Consider the following 20,366-nt stretch of genomic DNA (forward strand, 5'->3'; position numbering starts at 1 on the left):
GCAGGTTGGAATCACAGTGTTTTAGAACTGGAGGGAATTGTCATGATTATCTCTTTCTTCTCCCTCATGTGGGAGGATACTGAAGCCCAGAGAGGTGTGACTTTCCCAAGGTCATGGGTCATCAAATGCCCAGGGAGGACTAGATTCTAGCTCTTCCAACTTTCTAGCAGTCAGAATCCCCTTCTTGTCCTACTCAAAAAAAAAAAAAAAAAAAAAAGGCCAGCCTAGGGTTGAAGTTCATCCTTTTCAGCAAGCTTGGGACCATGAAGTCTCAATGTAGCCAGTGCACTCTATAGTAGCCAAGAAATGATAGATGCTGGCCTCAAATACCTTAACCAACCCAGCATTAGTAAAGAGCTGCCCCCCTGAACCGTAATTGTCTTGTATTTCCAAAAGCTTTAATACCTCTTCTTCCAAAATTATAAAATGACCAGTTACCACCACAACAAAACAACACAAATGTATAAAAAGAACTAACCGTCTTTCTTCATTCCCTTTTATTTTTCTCACTCACCTTTTCTAGAATCTCCCCCTCTCCATCCCCAGGGCACTAGTTTTAACAGCTACCTTTTTCTATCTTCTATGCTTTTACAAACATACATCTCACACATACATATACACATAGTGAGAGGATATTATTGTTTCTTCTCCCTCAAGATAGAATCATACTAAATTTAGAAGTTTGCATTTTGAAAACACTCATAACAACAAAGATAACTTAAAATACCTTTTTAGAAAGAGAAGTGATACAGACCTTATTTTTCTTATTCTATATTTATTATATAAAATACTGTAACTTAGTCATGGGATAGTCAACAGATAAATTCCTAAATATTTAAAATTAATGAAAAGATTTCCATATGGCTTTAACAGACTTTCCATTATTTGACCACACTTGGATCCACGCAATATATTCTTTTCATCAGATAAAGTAGGTACTAAATATATCTTTGCATGCTAACATCATCAGCTCATTACAGATAAGATATAAAATGACACATTTAATTTCTAGGAAGTTCATTTTCCATCATAATTGCTACAAATATAAAGCAGGCTCTAAAAATAGATTGCCTGAATCAGAAGAATTCTACCTCTAAAAGAAAGCACATTATTTAAAACGATAAGGCTGTATAGTTAACAGTCCCATAGATGTCTAGAACTGATTAGGCATGAAAAATAATTCCAGCGCTTTAAAAACAATCCCCCACTGTTACCACCACACCTAGACTTCACTCCTTCTCTACAAGCATTTTGCTTGGCAAAATCTTACCATTCCATAATGCTCGACTCAGCTGTCACATTCTCTGTGAAGCTTTCCCTCACTGGCCCGCCCTCCACTAAATTAATCACTTCCACCTTTGTACTTTCATGACACTCTGCTGAGACTGATTTTATCCTGGGTAATCCCACTGTGAATGTCAAGTTTTTCTTGCCTGCTGAACTGTCAGCAAAACATGAGAGTGTTCCATGTGGTCCCTCTTCCTTTGAGCACGCACACGTGCACACACACACATACACACACGGAGCAAGATATTGAACTTATCCATCAATTCCACTATTTCCTACCCCCAATTCCTTCCATACTGCCTTTACCTTAATTTATCTATCTATTGCTTCCCCCGAGTATATTTGTTCTTTGCTAAGTTGAGTGGGATGCTTTGTATATTTACTTTTCTTTTTTTTTAATACAGAAAATATTCAAGCTTTAAATTTGCTTGTAGGTGCAGTTTTGGCAGAAAAATTTTTAAAAATTATTATATGCCATTCTGGTTGTCATCCCTGTCAAATAATTTTGTAATGTCAGTTTTAATTTCTTCTTTGACCAAAGAGTTTTTAAGAGGATGCCTTTACTTGTTTGTTTTTCAAGGTCAAATGGTTGGGCTTTGGGGATTACATATTTATTATTCATTTCTGGTTTTACTATATTTGGGTCAGAGAATGTGGTCTATACTACTTCTACATCTGAAACTCAATATTTTGTCTGAGGCTATTTTGGGGAGCCAATTAGAAATATATGACAAACTAAAAAATTCTGCAACTTTTGACCCAGCAATGCCACACCTAAAATGTATGCAGTGAGCATAACTCATTAAAACAAATCACAAAAAATGAATGTTTAAAGATATTTATTACTGCATTGTTTATTATAAAAATTTCTAAATTTCTCACAATAAGAGACTGATTAAATAAAATATGATGCATTCATATTAAGGAACACTCTTATAGTCATTAATAATGATAATGTAAGTGAGTATTTCCTAAGAAGGAAAATACTTCACAATTTGTTAAAAATAGAAGCTGTAGAATAATAAAAGAATAACCATTTTAAAAAACATTTGTACATTTCTTTTTTTTTTCTTTTTTTTTTTTTTTTTTTTAGACAGATTCTGATTCTGTCACCCAGGCTGGAGTGCAGTGGTGCCATCTCGGTTCTCTGCAACTTTGGCCTCCTGGGTTCAAGGAATTCTCCCACCTCAGCCTCCTGAGTAGTTGGGATTACAGGCGCCTGCCACCACGCCCAGCTAATTTTTGTATTTTTAGTAGAGATGAGGTTTCGCCATATTGACTAGGCTGGTCTTGAACTCCTGACCTCAGGTGATCCACCCACTTTGGCATCCCAAAGTGCTGGGATTACAGGTGTGAGCCGCCACGCCCAGCCACATTGTACATTTCTTATATGTCTATGTTTACATGAGGAAAACACACAACTAAGATTTCATGGGACTTGGGGAAGGCACAGTATTTTTTCTTTATATATTACTATGAATTATTTGTGTAATAAAAAGAAGTGTTTGTTGAAGAAATAGAAGTTTCCAGAAGGCTTAAACTGCCAAGTAAGGAGGTTTGGTAATACTCTGTGATCAACAAAATGCTATAACAGATTTTTTTGAAAGCAAGGGACTGACATGTGAAAGCATTGCTTTAGGAAGATTAATATTATAGACATGTATTTTTTTCTTTTTATTTTACTTTCAGTTCTAGGATAAAAGTGCAAAACATGCAGGTTTGTTACATACATATACGTGTGCCATGGCGGGTTTGCCACACCTATCAACCCATCATCTAGGTTTTAAGCCATGCATACATTAGCTATTTGTCCTAATGCTCTCCCTTCCCTCGCCCCCACCCCGCAACAGGCCCTGGTGTGTGATGTTCCCCTCCCTGTGTCCATGTATTCTCATCATTCAACTCCCACCTATAAGTGAGAACATGCAGTTTTCGGTTTTCTGTTCCTGTGTTTCCTGAGGATGATGGTTTCCAGCTTCATCCATGTCCCTGCAAAGGACATGATCTCATTCCTTTTTATGGGTGCATAGTATTCCATGGTGTATATGACATGTACATTTTTTAACAAATAGACAAATGTCAGCCTGTAATTGAAAGAGAGTAATCAGGAAGCTATTCTGATAGCTTGAATAAAAGGAAAGAAGATGAAGGGGGGGGTGGTAACGGAAAGATTCAAGGTACATTTATTATAAAGAAAGCCTTGATTACAAGGTTAACCCACATACAAACTGTGGGTTAACCACTGATAACTTCCACTGTTTCACAAAGCCCACTTCAAAAACTGAGTGATATAGGAGAGGCAGACATGTGTTTCAGGGGACGGGAGGGTTATTTCCACTGTGTACAAGTGGATGCTGCTTTGGCCACTGATGGACAGAGCCATTGCACTGGAAAATAATTTTTTATTTTCATGATAGCCTACCATTGAATTTACCATTCTGATATTAATGAAACATCTCTATAAAGGGTTGAAGTGTCTTCCTGCAACAATTGCTAAGGAACAGAATTGTCATTTTATTAATGAAATATGACATGTGTTGAACAAGAGAAGCTGGGTCAAGCATTTGAGGATGCTTTGAGGTTCTGAGGCAACATTCAACTGGAGATCTTCAGTACTCGCCAGATTACAAAAATTACCTGGCTTTAATCAACCATCATCCTCATGTCAAAGGAAATTCCAGCTGCTATGGAGTGTTGCCTACAGAGGAGCATGTCTATAATTGGAGAATGGTAATTCACAGTGCTGCGGACTTCTATTTTGAAGGAAATATTCATCAATCTCTGCGGAACATAACTGAAAACCAGCTGGTACAACCCACTGTTCTCCAGCAAAAGAGGGGAAAAGGCAGGAAGAAGCTCCGACTGTTTGAATACCTTCACGAATCCCTGTGTAATCCAGAGATGGCATCTTGTTTTCAGTGGGTAGATATAACCAAAGGCATCTTTCAGTTTGTATCAAAAAACAAAGAAAAACTTGCCGAGCTCTGGGGGAAAACAAAAGGCAATAGGAAGACCATGACTTACCAGAAAATGGCCAGGGCACTGAGAAATTACAGAAGTAGGGAAATTACCAAAATCTGGAGGAAGCTGACTTACCATTTCAGTGAGGCCATTCTCCAAAGACTCTCTCCATCCTATTTCCTGGGGAAAGAGATCTTCTCCTCACAATGTGTTCAACCTGATCAAGAATATCTCAGTTTAAATAACTGTAATGCAAATTATAATTATACATATGCCAATTACCATGAGCTAAATCACCGTGATTGCTAAATATACTCTCATATTTCATGGTTTACTGAAATCAAAAATCCCTACAAGTCTTAAGGATTTCTCCCTCTCTCTCTTTTTTCCCTCCTCTGAAGAAATTTAGGATTTTTCTCTTAAAGCAAATACGAAAGAGGAAAAAAATTAACCATATTGTTGCTTTTATCAAAGAGCATGTAATCTATACTAACTTGTTGGGAAATTCTGCCAATGAACAACTTTTTTATAATACTTTGTGAAGATTCAATGAACAACTTTATTGTTTCAAATGATCAAGCCCATTTGAAAGTATAGACTAAATGTCCTTGCTCTGCTCTCACTATTCTCTCTTTTAAAATTTTTATTTTTTTATTTTATTATTTTTTAAAGAGGTGTCAGCCAAGATAATCTTTTATTTTTATGGATTTAGGAGTACAAGTGCAGTTTTGTTGCTTTGATATATTGCATAGTGGTGAAGTATATTGCATAGCATCCTCATCACCAGAATAGTGAACATTGTACCCAATAGGTAGGATTTCATCCCTCATCCCTCTGCCATCCTCCCACCTTTTGGAGCCTCCAGTGTCTATTACTCCATTCTGTATGTCCATTGCTAAGCTCCCAACTATACCCACTTTATTTTATTTTAAAAATTGTTTTCCTTTTCTGCATACTTCAATGGATACAAAGTCTTTTTCTTTTTTCTTTTTTTCTTTTCTTTTCACAGACAATGACTTCTTTTTGTTTGTTTGTTTGTTTGTTTTTGGCTGCTAACTCCCAAACACAACACTGACAGTGACTTATATTTTTAATTTTTTTAAGAGGCAAAGCCTTCCTCTGAAGCTCTTTTTTTTTTCTTTTCCCACTTCAATAAGCTGATCTAAATTCTTGTTATTCTCTATGCAACCACCTTCTTCTAGATTAACAGTGCCAGTACAGATGATTTGATTTATATATTGATTTCAGCATTTTCTTGTCATGTACTCAGGTGAGAAAATTCACACTTTTATATCTGATGGCTTTACAAAAAAATTTTGTCAATGACTGCATATGATAAAGCCTTTGTGCCAAAATGGGTTCATGGCTTTAAAAACATCACTAGAAATGTCTATTCAGGTTCCTTACACATTTTTTTCTTTCCTTCTCTTTTATCTTACCCATTTTTACAACTTAAAGCTTTTTTTTTTTTTTTTTTTGAGACAAGGTCTCACTCTGTCACCCATGCTCAAGTGCAGTGACACAAACATGGCTGAAGCCCAGCTAATTTTTTTTTTTTTTTTTTTTTTGTAGAGATTGTTTTGCCATGTTGCCCAGGCTGGTCTCTAACTCCTGGGCTCAGGCGATCTGCCCACCTTGGCCTTCAAAAGTGCTGGGATTACAGATGTGAGCCACTGAGCTGGCCCCAAAACTTTTTTAATGTTTAAATTTTACCACTATACTAAGGAGGAGTTACCCATTTTTTTAATTGCCTTTTTTTTTTCTTCCTTCTTATTAGGGAGGGGTAAGGAAGAAGACTTGGTCAGCAGAAAGCAGGCCTTAATTGCTTTTTTGTTTGTTTGTTTCATTGCTATTGAGTTGTTTGAGTTCCTTATATGTATTGGATATCAACCCCTTGTCAGATGTCTGGCTTGCAAATATTTTCTCCCATTCCATAGGTTGTCTCTTTACTCTGGTGATTGTTTCCTTTGCTGTGCAGAAGTTTTTTAGTTTGTTTTAGCTACACATCATGAACTAAGAAGCTTTTTAGTTTGATGTAATACCATTTGTCTATATTTAATTTTGTTGTCCGTGCTTTTGGGATCAAATCCAAAATATCATTACCCACACCAATGTCTTGTATGTTTCCCTTACGTTTTCTTTCTTTTCTTCCTCTTTCTTTCCTTCCTTCTTTCAGCTGTCATCTGACCCCCCTATGTTTTCTTCAAGTAGTTTTAGGGTTCTTGGTCTTATGTTTAAGTCTTTCTTTTCTTTTCTTCTCTTCTTTCTCTCTCTTTCTTTTCCTTGTTGACAATTTTCCTGAGCAAACTAATACAAGAATCTTTATGTTTTTAATCCATTTTGAATTGACTTTGGTATATAGTGTTGAAATAACGGTCCGATTTTATTTTTCTGTTTGCCAAAATTCAGTTTTCCATACACCACTTATTGAATAAAGCTGTCTTTTTCTTTTTGGCCAAAAAAAAAAAAAAAAACCAAAAAACTGAGGGATACAAGGAATAAGGCACCATGGGAGCTATCCAAAGCAAAGTCAGTGTCCACGTTCATCAAGGTGTCCTCGATCTGAGTTATGAGAACTCTCCATCCATTCCCTGAAGTCTAAATGGGAGGAGGGTATTGTTGCTTGTGTTAATTAGTTATTTCTTGTGTCTTAGCTTGGGCCTACCCTTGTATAATCTCAGTGATGTGGGGCATGGAAAGCTGAAAACTACATTTCCCTGATGCTTTAACAAGCTGAGTTTCTTTTAGATACTGGGAGGTACTCATAGGAGAATGGAAAGCAGGGAGCGAGGAGGATTCTCTTGCTATTTTTCAGCTTCTGCAGGCCTTCCTCTGAAGGTCTTCAGGCATTCTGAACCCCAGCCCCAGAGTCCCCTTTCAGTATCCAAAGCATTAGGTATGAGGTTGTCCCATATCAAAGGTCCAAGTACCAAACAAGAGGCACCCTCTTCAAGTAGGTCCTCTCTTCATAGGACATGTCCTGTATTTACTGATTGTGTCCTGTATCCTGTGTTGACTTTGTCAGGATGCCCTAAATGCCCTCTATTCATATCTTTCAGTAAACAACAAAATATTGCCAGTTAGAGCTACTTTTCTGCCATAGTAATTAAATCTTAAGTAACCTAAACGCAACATAACTAAAACCCATACATCCGCAAATAAAGTCCATATGGTCTCTACTGCAGATTTGGCTGAGAGTAGACCAAAAGTGGGGATTCAGAGGAAAAAGTACTGATTTTTCATATTCAAGAAAGGAAAAGATGAGGCAGGGTGCAGCGGCTCATGTCTGTAATCCCAGCACTTTGGGAGGCCGAGGCAGGTGGATCACCTGAGGCCAGGAGTTTGAGACCAGCCTGGCCAGCATGGCGAAACCCCGTTTCTACTAAAAATACAAAAATTAGCCAGGCATCATGGTGAGTGCCTGTAATCTTGGCTACTCAGGAGGCTGAAGCAGGAGAATCGCTTGAACTCGGGAGGCGGAGTTTGCAGTGAGCCCAGAGATTAAACGACTGCACTCCAGTGTACGCAACAGAGAAAGACTTTGTCTCAAAAAAAAAAAAAAGGAAAGAAAGGAAAAGATGATTATTTGGTCCAAGTCCCAAGTCATGAACAAGTAACCACCATTAATTAGAGATCACTTATGGTCTGAAAAATCAACCAGTGACAGACTCACTCTAATAACCACACATCTAAAAGTCAGTAAATCACTCATAGCCCCAAGCTTGTGAAATTCAGCCAGTCAGTGACAGCCAGAAGATATTCAGTATACCAGCTCATAATGCTATGTTGAGCATGTTTTCTCAATAATGAATGTTCAGTGGGCAAAAGAATAAGTTGGCTGTGAACACTGTATAAACTGTTACAATGTAAATGAAATATAGACAGTAAATGCAAGGAATTTTATAAACAAATTCTGCAAAACTAAGAAAACTTAAGGAGAGCCAAATCATCAGGGAAGTATAATTAAATAAAGAGGTAGGTAATTTATGTGCTTCTTATTTCAGCTATTTCAGATAAAGAATGATTTTTATCATGTTTTATGTGGTATTCTTATTTTATTTAAATGTATATATGCATAGGCAATTACAAATAATTCAAATTTAACTTTTTTGGGTTTTTTTTTTCCCATTTTAGTTCAGTTATTTCCCTTGTTTTTTGTTGGTGGTGGTAATGCTGATGGCAGTGGTGGTGTGTGAGCCTGTGTGTGCGCGCGCGCGCGCATGTGTGTGTGTGTGTGTGTGTGTGCGCTAAATCCGGCAACCCTACCTTCAAGGTTTTGAGCATGTGCTGTGTGTTACCTGCCATGAGATACAAGCACCAGCTGTGAGGTGTCCTCTTTCAGAGATCTCAACGCCAACTTCGTGGGACCTCTCTTGAGAGATCAGAGCATTAGGCCCTCAGGGAGCCCATGGAGCACCAGCCAGTGGTGGCTCCTCTTTTTAGCCCTGAGGTTCTATAACCAAAGATCTTTTCCCCTTTGCTTCCACAGCCCTATGGTGATAACTATTTCTGGCAGTCTGTCTTTGTTCAGGATGCTGTAACAAAATACTGTAGACTGGATAGCTTATAAACAACAGAAGTTTGTTCCTCACAATTCTGGAGGCTGGGAAGTCCAAGATCAAGGTGCCAAGCAGATTCAGTGTCTGCTGAGGGCCCACTTCCTGGTTCATAGATAGTGCCTTCTAACTGTGCCCTCACATAGTAGAAGAGGCAAGGCAGCTTTCTGGAGTTCCTTTTATAAGGGCACTAATCCTGTTAATGACCTAATCACCTGTCCAAGGCCCCATCTCCCAAAACCATCACTTTGGGGGTTAGGATTTCAACATATGCAGTTTGGAAGGACACAAACAGTCAGACCATAGCACTGTCTTGATTTCTGGATTAGCTCAGCATTCATCCTTTGCTCTTTCAACCTTCCCATATATGTGTAACAATTCCTTGTATTAAATCTCTTTTGAAATACCTAGCATGGTTTCTGTTCCCCTAAAGTACTTGGATACTCTAAACTGTGTGCTATTCCAAAAAAAGAGTATGAGGAGAGAGTGTTCTCTTTCTGATTATACTCTCCTCTGCCTGTTCCTCAAGTCCTGGGTGCCTAGTTTGGCCAAGGCAGAAGGTAGTATGGTGCTGTGTAACTTGTAGCCCAAAACAGCTAAACCTACTAGGCTTGTAGACATCATCAGGTCACCGATGGACAGACTGGCACAGTTGGCCAAGAGTATGAGCTTTTTCAGTAACAATGGCTACTGTGTGTGTTGATGAAAGAATTCCTGGTTGGGTATCCCTGGTCTTTTGGGTGGTTCCATTACTGTGGTGAGTTAGAGCATAGATTCAATGGGCTGTGGTAGGTAGACATGATGCTCATATATGCTTGATCAGTCTTTTCAGGCAGCTGTTTTCCTCTAGATTTTGTTACTTATAATCTTTTCAATGGGGAGATCCCATAATTATGTCCCAAAGGCACATAATTAATATGTGCCTTTATTAATTCAGTCTTTAGGTGGCCCATGCCTGACTAAATAGCTAGGCTATTACTGATGTTTCTGTGTGTGATGGCCATGGGAATATGCCACTCAGATCTCCTGCTGCAGGTAGCAGAGTTGACAGACAATGCCAGTCTGCGGCTCACCATGCTTTTGCATCAAAACCATACTTCCCCTGGGCTGCTCCTAGCCAATGGCTGAGCATGGCAGGGGATTAGTGCAGGCCAATTCTGTGTGTCTCTGGACTTTCTATTGGGCAGCTTTGGCTCGAGGACTCTCCATTGGCCTGCCTGAGACATTCTCAGAGCTGCAGTCCAACCCGAGACTCTCCCTGCCAAATCCTCCTTCTTTCATCTTCTCTTTTCACAAGTGTCAGACCTGCATCATGGTCTGAAGGCACTCCTTGACTACTCCTGCTTCCTCTCTTTTATCCTTCATAAGACTTTCCTGCCCTCTGCCCAGCCCCCGAATATATCTCTCATGAATCTAATCCTATCTTCATATTTGTTTTTTGGAGAATCCTAGTTCACATATTGTGTAAAGGTTCATTTCCATCAATCTGGGAGCAGTATGCTCTACAGCCAAGAATAGCACCTGAAGTTTGGCCAATTATTCAGCATGCAAGCGTTGTGAGCCTCAGCAATTTATGGCATTGGTATTCCACGGAATTTGCCCACCTCGGAGGCAAGCTATTTCACCAGTGAACCGTGCTTCTTGTCAGATGCAAGTCTTCTCAAAGAGGCCCCAGTAGGCCAACAGCTTAGGTTTAACAGTAGGTGGGTCTCTCCATGTCTAATGGGTAGGCAGCCACCTGTTGTTCCTGAAGTTGGCTAAGGTATTGGGGACCAGATTTGAACCTTGTACGTTCAAATTATAGGTGCCATTGGTTGTAGATGCTATTTCCATATTGCTACAGAACTTTCTGGGTATCTCAGTTCAGACAGGACCCAATGCAAAGTGACAATGTCAGGTGGCAAAGTCATCATTTTTCCTTTCAGTGACATTCTCTTTTTCCAGAAGGGGCTAGTTTCAGGCACAGCAGCAGAAGAAAGTCCTTGCAGGCTTGTCCTTGGTAAGAAGGTGGGGTCTCATTTCCAAAGCCTGCAATCACTGTGTGATTGATCACTGATATCTGTAATTCCATCTGAATAAGATAGAAGGCTCCAGGACAAGGTTTGCTTTACTGATGCCTGGATCACTTTCAAGTCTTCTTGCCATAGGTGTCCCCTTCTCAAATATAGTTAATTATTGGGTATATAAAGCCTGTTGTGGAATTTCCAGGTATAAAGGGTGTTGTTTCCAAAACAGGCCAGAGGTTAGGCATTCATCCCTACAGCAGCTAGTGGCCACAAGATTAGAACTTTGACTTTAATAGATGATAGAATGTCTTTTTGGGCTGTCGCACAAGAAGCCCCCAAAAAAGATGGGTGGCCGAATTGTTTCTTCTTCCTTGGAAGCCCATTCATCTTTGGTCAGCTTTTCTAAGCTGGAATGCAGTGGAGTTCATCCAGTACATTCGGTGGTGAGGTCATCGAGAGAGTGGAATGTTTGGCCCCAACCAGCAGTTCTCATTTTGTCAGCATTTGTTCAGCTCTCTGACAATGTACAATGTACTCCTGGGGAGTTTGTTACAGTACTGCTTGCCTTGGTGGATAAGGGCAAGTGATATCAGTCAGAGTCCTCTCAAGAAACAGACAAAACATGCAAAGGAACATAACTAAACAGAATTCAGTGGGGACAATACTAACAGAGTTATGAACTGGATAAGGGAACCAATGCGGGACAGTGAGGTGCCCAGGGATTAGTAACGGGGTGGGGGAGGGAAGCCGTTACCAACCCTGAAAAAGCAAGAGGCACAGTTCTAGCAGCTGGAGGGAGGGAACAGTATCATCAGAGCTGAGTGAGCTGGAGGTAGGAAAGAGGGCGCTGACAGGAGCTGTCTCCACTGAGGAACACAGCCCCACCAAAATCCCAGGAGGTGGAGATGTATAAATACCTGAATGTCACTTTTCTCTCCCATTGTTCTCTCTTTGTTATCTGGCTTTCTCTTCCAGATAACAAAGAAGCCCAGGTGAAGGAGTACCTAAAGATCAGCCTCCTAGGGCATGGAGAAGGGTAGAAAAGGTATAAAGAGTATTTTTTCTTTTTTTTTTTTTAAGCATTAGCTGGATGTGGTGGCACAAGCCTGTAGTTCTAGCTACTCAGGAGGCTGGGGTGCGAGGATGGCTTGAGTCCAGCAGATGGAGACCAGCCTAGACAACTGAGCCAGACCTTGTCTTTAAAAAAAAACAAAAATAAAACAAAACAAAACAAAAAACAAACCCCAGCATTAATCTATCCAAGCCTGCATGCCAAGTATCGCTAATGGCACAATTCTAGTTCAGCCACTCATGATATCAGACACTACAAGAATAGTGGCCACTTACATGTTTAAGCCTCAACAGGGTACAGTAAGGTTCCATATACTAGTGGCTTCCCCAGCCCTATGGGGCTATCGAACTGGTGGACAGTGTTGTTCAGCACTCTGGCCTCTATTACGTCTCTGGTAAGAATACTGCATTTTCTCTCCACCTGGTAGGAAGCATTGTTTCAATGATGCAATCTTGGCAGGCTTCGGGATTACAGGCCATTCTTGGTCACATCCTTAGCCCCCATATTAGAAGCCACCAACAGGGGACATTTCAAATGTATCTTATCAGAAGAGCCACTCACCATGCACCCAGAAGGTTCCTATCAATTATACAGGCTGTAAAAAAGCAAGAGACATGTCACAGACAAAAACAAAAAAACCAGACATTGGTTTGGCAAATTCAGAAATATTTAAAGTATCCCTTAAGGAAGGAGCAGGGAACCAAGTCCTAGAACTTAGTGTGTATAGCTGCTGGAACTGTGCCTATAAATCTCTTATATCTGGTCCAGGCTTCCCGTTAGCCATGAGTTTGTCTGTGGTTTTGCTGCACAAGAGCAGCTAAATCCATTCCAGATTTTTGTGTCACCCCATCAGCCTGGCTGCTTTTCTGAGTGAGTAGCAGTGGCAGTCCCTAATCTCCACTCATCCCTGCAATTTTATCCTTCTCCCTGTTTTCAGCCATAAAGCGTAATTCTCCTGAATATTCCTGGGCTCCACAGGGGCGGGTCTCTTTTTTACCAATCACTGGCAGTCTTGAGGCCCAGGATTTTTCTTTGGGTGTCACACTTGTTTGGGGGAATTAGTGCCCAGCAGTGCCACCATGATCCTCCCACCCTTTTATCTTCTGGGTTCCCAAATGCAAGGGCTGCCTCAGCACAACCAGGATTGCTGACACTGGGGCTTGGGTGACAGGGCCCCCTAGGAGAGAATGCTTTTGGCCCTGGGAAGGCCAAGTTGGACAAGGGCAGTTCCAAAAGCACTTAGCACCGAGGCAAAGTGGAGTTTAACCTTCATGCGTGCGACTGCCTTTCAGGGGCCAGACACACACTACCAATGCCATGTGGTATAAATACAAGTTGGGTGGGGGAAGGGGATACAAGCAGAGAAGGAGGAGCATGTAAGCAACCCCCTCTTCCCATACTACCATCCATCCCAGCCCCCAGCTTCCCTGTCCCGCTGAGAGATGTGCCTAGGCTGGGTTCATCTTGCAGAGTTCAATACAGAAGGATCTTAAACTCTGTTTTACAAATGCTGAGGTGGAAGCCTGGGATTCGGGGTACCTCTAGGCTGCCATTTAGTAGGAACTTTTAGAGCATCCTGTTCTGCCTCCAAGCTAACTCAGATCTGCTGAGGCAGCGAGTTGCTAAACCACGAAAACAGGTGAGAAAATGAGTCTCCAGGGCCATTTGAATTTGCCTCTCCCCAACCAAACCGTTAGGGAGTGTCTGTCACTTTCTGAAGGGCAGGTATGGCACTGTGTTCAGCTTGATCTCTCACAGTCCTGAGCCCGGATGCTTGTACTTGATAGGAATTAATGTCTGAAGGATTTACCTAAACAGCCAGTGGGAACCTCAAAGCCGATGAAACTACGATGTGATTACCAAGAGGTAGGGTGTTGTTGCTAGGAGCTACTCATCATAAATAAGATGCCACTGGGGTTCTAAAGGAAACACGTAAGACTGTGTATTTCTCAAGCATTGTCCCTCTCTACTCCTGAGAAAAGGAGAAACATTTAAAAAAAAAAAATTCTACATCTGAACCCTTCTGTTAGAACCTTCTGATTTCTTTTTAAAAAACATTTATTTATTTATTTAGAGACAGGGTCTCATTATGTCGCCCAGGCTGGAGTTCAGTGGCACAATCACAGTTCACTGCAGCCTCGACCTCCTAGGCTCAAGCTATCCTCCCACCTCAGCCTCCTGAGTAGCTGGGACTACAGGCATGTACCACCATGCCTGGCTTTTTTTTTTTTTTTTTTTTTTTGTAGAGACAGGGTCTCTCCAGCGTGGTCTGGAACTCCTGGACTCAAGCAATCTGCCTACCTTGGCCTCCCAAGGTGTTGGGATTACAGGCGTGAGCTACCACGCCTGGCCTTAGAACCTTCTGCTTTCTGATCTACCATAGAAATTAAAATGATAAGCAAATACTATTTTAGTGAAACTCTTTAGAAACCAGCTTCCAAAACGATGAGCAAACTTGGAGGGACTGTTTCTTCCACCCAAGCTTAGCCCTGGGGATGTGAATAGCCAAATTCTGGACTCTCTCTTTCTACCTACCCATTTTCCAGCCAGTATTGGGGGCAGGGTGGCAGGGGGTGGGGGAAGGGCAAAAGGAAGCCCCGGCCCAGGAAAGTGCTCTCCCGGGTCCTGCCTACCTGCATTGCTCCCCCAGCCTCTACCACATGCCTCATACCATGCTGGGGAGAAAAGTGGAGCCTGAGCCAAAGCCACCTCTCCAGAGGGGCCTGGGCTAGTGCAGCAGGGGATGGCAACCTGATGGCACTTTGCAAGGTAGGAAGTGGCAGGGCTTAGCAGCCTGGAAAAGAGGGGCTGAGGGCTCATGGCAGAAGCTGTAAGCCCAGCCACATGGGAGAAGCAAGGCTTCCACCTGGCCAGATGCAGCGGCTCCCGCCTGTAATCCCAGCACTTTGAGAGGTTGAGGCAGGTAGGTCACTTGAGGTCAGGAGTTCAAGACCAGCCTGACCAACATGGTGAAACCCTGTCTCTACTAAAAATACAAAAATTAGCTGGGTGTTGTGGTGTAGCTGTAGTCTCGGCTACTCAGGAGGCTGAGGTAGGAAATTCGCTTGAGCCCAGGAGACAGAAGTTGTAGTGAGCCGAAAGCATGTCACTGCACTCCAGCCTGGGCAACAGCAGAGAAACCCTGTTTCAAAAAACAAACAAACAAAACCATAAAAAGCATGTATTTAGCGGTGCGCATTGTTTTTTCTTTTTGCATCAGGCTCTGACATGGCTTACATGGCACTGTGGGATCTTGTTTTTGTTTAAGAGTTTGGTATTTTGTTCACTGTGAATTTTTTTTGCATTAATTTTTATTTTTAAAAATATTGCATTAAAATGTTATTTATTTGATTATTCAGTTTTTTGGCACCTCTTCTTAAATTTGTGCCCCAAGCAAGTAGCTTTCTTGCCTTACCTTAGTTCTGACCCTGACAGTTTGGTAGCTTCATACTTTGTCTTCTGCATTAGGTCATAGCTGCACCAAGTCCAAGTGCAATAGGACAGCAGAAGCAAATGCAGTGTACCTGAAACTCCCACCAGCTTCTGGATTTAAAACAGGTGGCCCATCTGAAGGAGAAAATGGAGACAAACATAAATCAGGATCAAACACCTTTACAAGCATTTGCCTATGTAAAAAGGTATGGTTCCCTTGTAAACAGAAATGATTATTCTGTCTTCATTCATCCATTCAACCTGAATTTAAACTTTCTAGTTGTTGAATACCTTGCTAAGCCCTGAAATTAGAAAGATGAGTCAGACTGAGAGTTTACAGTTTGACGAGAGAGACACAGAACAAGTATTTGAAATCCAATTCAATAAATGTTCTTCTAAGCATATGCATAAACAATTTGGAAGCACAGAGATGTAGGCAGAGTTTTTTGTTGCTGTTGTTCTGTTTTGTTGGCTGGGTGGCAGGGGTTATAATTATTAAGCAAAACCATAAATAGAAGGCATTAATGGTATGAAGAATGGAGGAAATGGATTTTTTTGGGGCGGGGCATATCACTTCCACTCTTCCAAATAATTGAGAGAAACTTTTTCCAGGATATGGAAATGTTTGGAGAACTTAGTGACTGATGCATGCATAAGCTTGGAAAATTAACATTTATTGAGTATCTGGCCAGGCACTTTACATAAAGCGTTATCGCCATCCTTAGTTCACCAGAGGAGGGGTGGTTTTAGAGATGAGGGACAGTCTCAGAGAACTTAGGCGTAATTACGCCAGCATTTCACTAGTAGTGAAGTAAATGACAGGTGTGTGAAGTCCAGGTCTGTCTGGATTCCCCAAAGCCCCTTACACCATACTACCTTTGGAAAAGCAATGGAAAAGAAGAAATCAGGCAAGTAATGTATGGACCATTATACTTCCCCCACTCTCTTTTTAATATCACCTTGGCAAAGCTGAAGAGCAGACATCTTTGTGCCTCCATCAGTTATGTCCTCTGGGAATCTCAGTTCATCCCTTCACACGCGGGATACTTAACTCTGCGGGATCTAAACCCTGGCCAAAATAAATTTTAAAGCTGATAAAAATCCACACTGTACCCTTTGCATTGCCCTAATAGGCTGAAAATAGCCATGATAACCAAATTAAGGGACAGCGGCTGAGACTCAGACTCACTCCCTGTACACATTTTACTTAGGAAGGCGGGGAGGGGCGTGAAGTTAAGCCCTCAACAACTATTTTCTTAATTTGGGAGAAGGGCCTTCAGCTGGCGTCCCTGGCTGATTCTCAGCTCTGCTCCTGCTGAGTGGACAAGTCTCGGAGCCTCCCTGCTGTGTGCGGGGGACAAGCGGGGTGGGGAAGGCTGAGCGGCGAAAACGAGGGGTTCTTGGGTTGGAAAACAGAAGGAATGGATTTGGGGACCAAGGGCGTGGAGGAGTGTCAGATTTTGAGCGAGGCTTCCTGCATACTGAGTGTAAAATTTTGCAGGAGGAGTTGGGCAGACCGAGGCAGATTTGGCAACAAAAGGGTCCCGGGCTGGGCAAGTTTACGAACTGGGATGCGAGAACAGAGCTGGAGAGATCTGACGCGGAGCGCGAAGGAAGCGGGCTGAACTCGCACTGCGCCGCTGGCTCCCGGGTCGCGGGCGGGGTCTCCAGGGAGCCGCACCTCAGCCCGCCCTGAGGGCGGGGCTGGCCCGGCGGTTACATAACAAACCTGGGAGAGCGGCTGGGGGCGGTTCGGGCGCTGGTGGGGGCGGGGAAGGGGCGGGGACAGGGCGGGGCCAGACCTGCACCGGGCCAGGCAAGATGGCGGCCATGGAGACCGAGACGGCGCCGCTGACCCTGGAGTCGCTGCCCACCGATCCCCTGCTCCTCATCTTATCCTTTTTGGACTATCGGGACCTAATCAAGTAATGGGACGACACGCATTGCAGGGGTGGGGGCATGGGGAGAGGAGGCGGTGAGGCAGGGGGAAAGGGGGTCGGGGCCGCTGACAGGACCCGAGCTTCCGCGACACCAGAAGGTGACGCCAGGGCCGCCCTCATCCTGCGGAGCCACCGGGGACCGGGGCGAGACGGGGGTGGAAAGGGCCTCGCCCTGAGTCTTCCTCCCGTCCTGGGCCCAGGTTTGAGAAGCGACGAGATCTGTCTCTCCCAGGCCTCAGTGAGGCCCACTTGCAAGAGAAGGTGGTAGTGGCCCTCGTGCCGCACCGCCGCACTCCGCGGACCCCCGCTGGCCCCGCAGGTGCCCTCCCGGTCGGGGTCAGTCCCTGCTGCTGTGTAAAAGCCCCTGTCCCGGCCAGGCGCTCTTCTCTGCTGGGTCCGGGGCCTGCGGAGTCTGGCGCCGGCGTGGGCAGGTGGGGCGAGCGAGAGGCGAAGATAGGCAACCCCTTACTCCCGTGGTGCTACTTCCCCAGCGCTGGAATCGCTGTCAGGGCTCACTTTCGGACTTCAATGCGTGAGAATTGTTTTGCTGTCAGCATTGCTCCTTACGGTTCGATGTTGGATTTTATGTTTTGGTACTGACTTCCGGTGATGCCATACCGGTGACTATCTTCTCTCCTGGACACCTTGGGTTTCCCACATTACTAGCATCTGTTCCAGAAATAAACACCGGTTGCTGATAAGGGTGGTTCAATGCCCAGTTTCTTCAGAACTTGGGACTGTCTGGGCTGGTGGAAGAAATGGCGCTGCCAGCCCGCCCCCCAGCTGTCAGGATTGTTTACACCCTTGACAGGGGGTGGCATGGCTGTGAGTTTCCTGTGCTACCGTATATATTTGCAGAGGATGCAAAGTCGCCCTCTTAGGATACATGGGCGAGATTTGTTTTGTGTTTTGGATTAACCATTAGATTCTGGCTATTTGATGATTGTGCCCTGTGTTATTAGAGGTCCTTTTATAAATACAGATTTCTTGGAGTTACAGATAGTTGTTGGCCTAGCTAAGTGGTGATAGAGAGATACCTCAAGTTTTTGGTCACTACCTGTACTGGTCGCTACCTGTACCTGCTAGCAATTTTATTTTTCTAGAAAATACTTAAAATTTAACTAACAGTCTCCAACTTTTGATTGCTGCCAGGGTGATCTTTCCAAGACACATCTGGTTGTCATTCTCCTTAAAACCTGTGACACCTCTATGTTTATAGACTATAACCTAAACTTCTGGGGCATTGAAAGCTCTTATCATCTGGCTTGTATGTCTAAGGTCCTCCAGGACTTATTTCTCCTCCACTATCACATTTGCACCATCCATTCTAGCCAAATCAGACCTCTGCCAGCATACAACACACTTGCACTTTCTTTTTTTTTTTTTCCCCGGGGCTCAAGCTCTCGACCTTGCCTGGAATGCCTTGCCTACCTCTTCTCAACTTGGCAAGGTGGAGAAGATGCCCTCTCTACCTTCTTCCAGCAGAATTGATTTGCCATGTCAGGTAGATGGAGTGCTTCTTGACTGTAAGGACTGCCTTGCTTATCTTCTTATTCAAAGATTTTTTTTTTCCCGAGGGCTTACTATGTGCCAGTCTGTTAAGTGTTGAGGGTACAGTAGTGAACAACGCAGATAAGGCAACTCTTATGGAGCTTACAGTCCAGTGGGCAAGCGCATAATTGCAAGAGGTACTAAGTGCAGTGAAGGAAATAGATTGCTCTGTTAAGGAATAGGAAGTGAGAGGTGATCAAATCGGAAGGAGCTGCCATATATGAAGCAGGGCATATGCAGTTCTGGCAGAGAGAAAAAGTATGTTCAGAGGTTGACAGGACTGCTGAAGGGTACTCTTCAACAGCATGGCCTGGTGGAAGATACAGAAGGCTGGCGTTGCTGGAGGTAGGGAGTGACTCACAGACAGTGATGAGATGAGGGTGGTGAGATCATGCAGGACCTTGGGAACCAAGGTGAGGAGGTAAGATTTTACTTTAAATGGTTTAGGTAGTAATCACAATTTTAAACAGAAGTGACATGATCCCTCTGTAAATGTCTGTGGAAATAAATTGAGTTGAATACCATTTGAATTTTATCTACAGAAAAGTATCCAGTGTATTGCAGCTTTTTTCCTGCACCATACAGCCCAATTTTGTCAAGGGTCTAGTCTAGTGATAAGTTCTGAAGTTTTTGGTATGTATTTGCTGAACTGGATTGGGTTGGATTGGATTAGTACACTGGAATCATGTAGCATCAGTTGCATAGTTTGAATTGAGATGATCTGATACCCTCTCCATTTCAGAGTGATTTATTCTGAAATGGAGTGAATAAATGCCACACTGTGCATCAGAATGACCTGTGCATCAGAATGGCCTGTGGCACTTTCTAAACATACAGATGCCTGAGGTACAGATCTCAGTCCAAACCAACTGGATCAGAATCTCTAGAACAGTAGTTTTCACTCTCAATGTGCATTGAATTCACCTTTCATGCATATTCCGGATTCTTTTATGTTGTTTAGCTCCTAGGGCAGTGGAGGGACAGGAATCAAGAAGAGGGTATGGAAACTGAATGCACAAAACTGGAGGGATTCCTATGTTTACAAAAGTTAATTTGGGCATCTCCTGAGCTTGGCAGAAAAGGATGAGGATGATGTTTCTGTAAAATCCGAAAATCAAACAAAGGCAATTTTGTTTACTATAGATTGGTTTTTAACACACCTTAGTTATGGCCTTGACAAACCTGATGTGATTTAAGATTCTGTTGATTAGCTGTTGCCCAAGTGAGATCTTTGAATACCTACTTTCTATTAATATAACTTGTAATTTCTCTCTGGAAAGGATAGAGTCCTAATCTTAGGTTCATTCTTTTTACAAATTAATTATGTAGAGTAGAATTTACAGGATTGCAACACTGTTGTGTTAGAAATCTTTATATAGTAAGAAAGTTATTTGCTTCTAACATTCGATGTTTTGGGGCAGCTGATAACTTGTGTAGCCATGACTATTGAATCAGAACTGTTATGATTCAGGCACCCTCTATAGGTGGACTTTCCAGTAGTTGCTTTAATGAAAACGTGGTTTTTCTGGCAATACTTTTTTCCTTTAAATAAAAAATTTTA

At 42.6% G+C, this 20,366-nt stretch overlaps 1 protein-coding gene, 1 long non-coding RNA gene and 1 pseudogene across 8 annotated transcripts in view; 2 read left to right on the forward strand and 1 right to left on the reverse strand.

Moving 5' to 3' along the window:
- LOC103891826 (uncharacterized) overlaps nt 1-17,023 on the reverse strand; it is a 34,782-nt gene extending 17,759 nt beyond the window's left edge. For both annotated transcript variants that reach the window (XR_008511159.2, XR_008511160.1), the window contains exons 1-3: nt 16,882-17,023; nt 16,274-16,383; nt 15,298-15,449 (exon numbers count right to left, since the gene is read on the reverse strand). This is a non-coding gene — a long non-coding RNA (uncharacterized LOC103891826). The remainder of the gene's footprint in view (nt 1-15,297; nt 15,450-16,273; nt 16,384-16,881) is intronic.
- On the forward strand, nt 3,815-4,557 carry LOC100460181 (transcription factor Spi-C-like; annotated as a pseudogene).
- Nucleotides 17,024-17,062: 39 nt separating the features above from the next.
- Nucleotides 17,063-20,366, forward strand: part of FBXO3 (F-box protein 3) — a 33,613-nt gene continuing 30,309 nt past the window's right edge. For 2 of the 6 annotated variants that reach the window (XM_009246481.4, XM_024254685.3), the window contains exon 1: nt 17,063-17,239. In XM_009246481.4, coding sequence (XP_009244756.1) covers nt 17,136-17,239 — 104 coding nt within the window. In that variant the 5' untranslated portion in view covers nt 17,063-17,135. 6 annotated transcript variants of the gene reach the window in all.

This window comes from Pongo abelii, chromosome 9, assembly GCF_028885655.2.
Source record: "Pongo abelii isolate AG06213 chromosome 9, NHGRI_mPonAbe1-v2.0_pri, whole genome shotgun sequence".
Taxonomy (NCBI): domain Eukaryota; kingdom Metazoa; phylum Chordata; class Mammalia; order Primates; family Hominidae; genus Pongo; species Pongo abelii.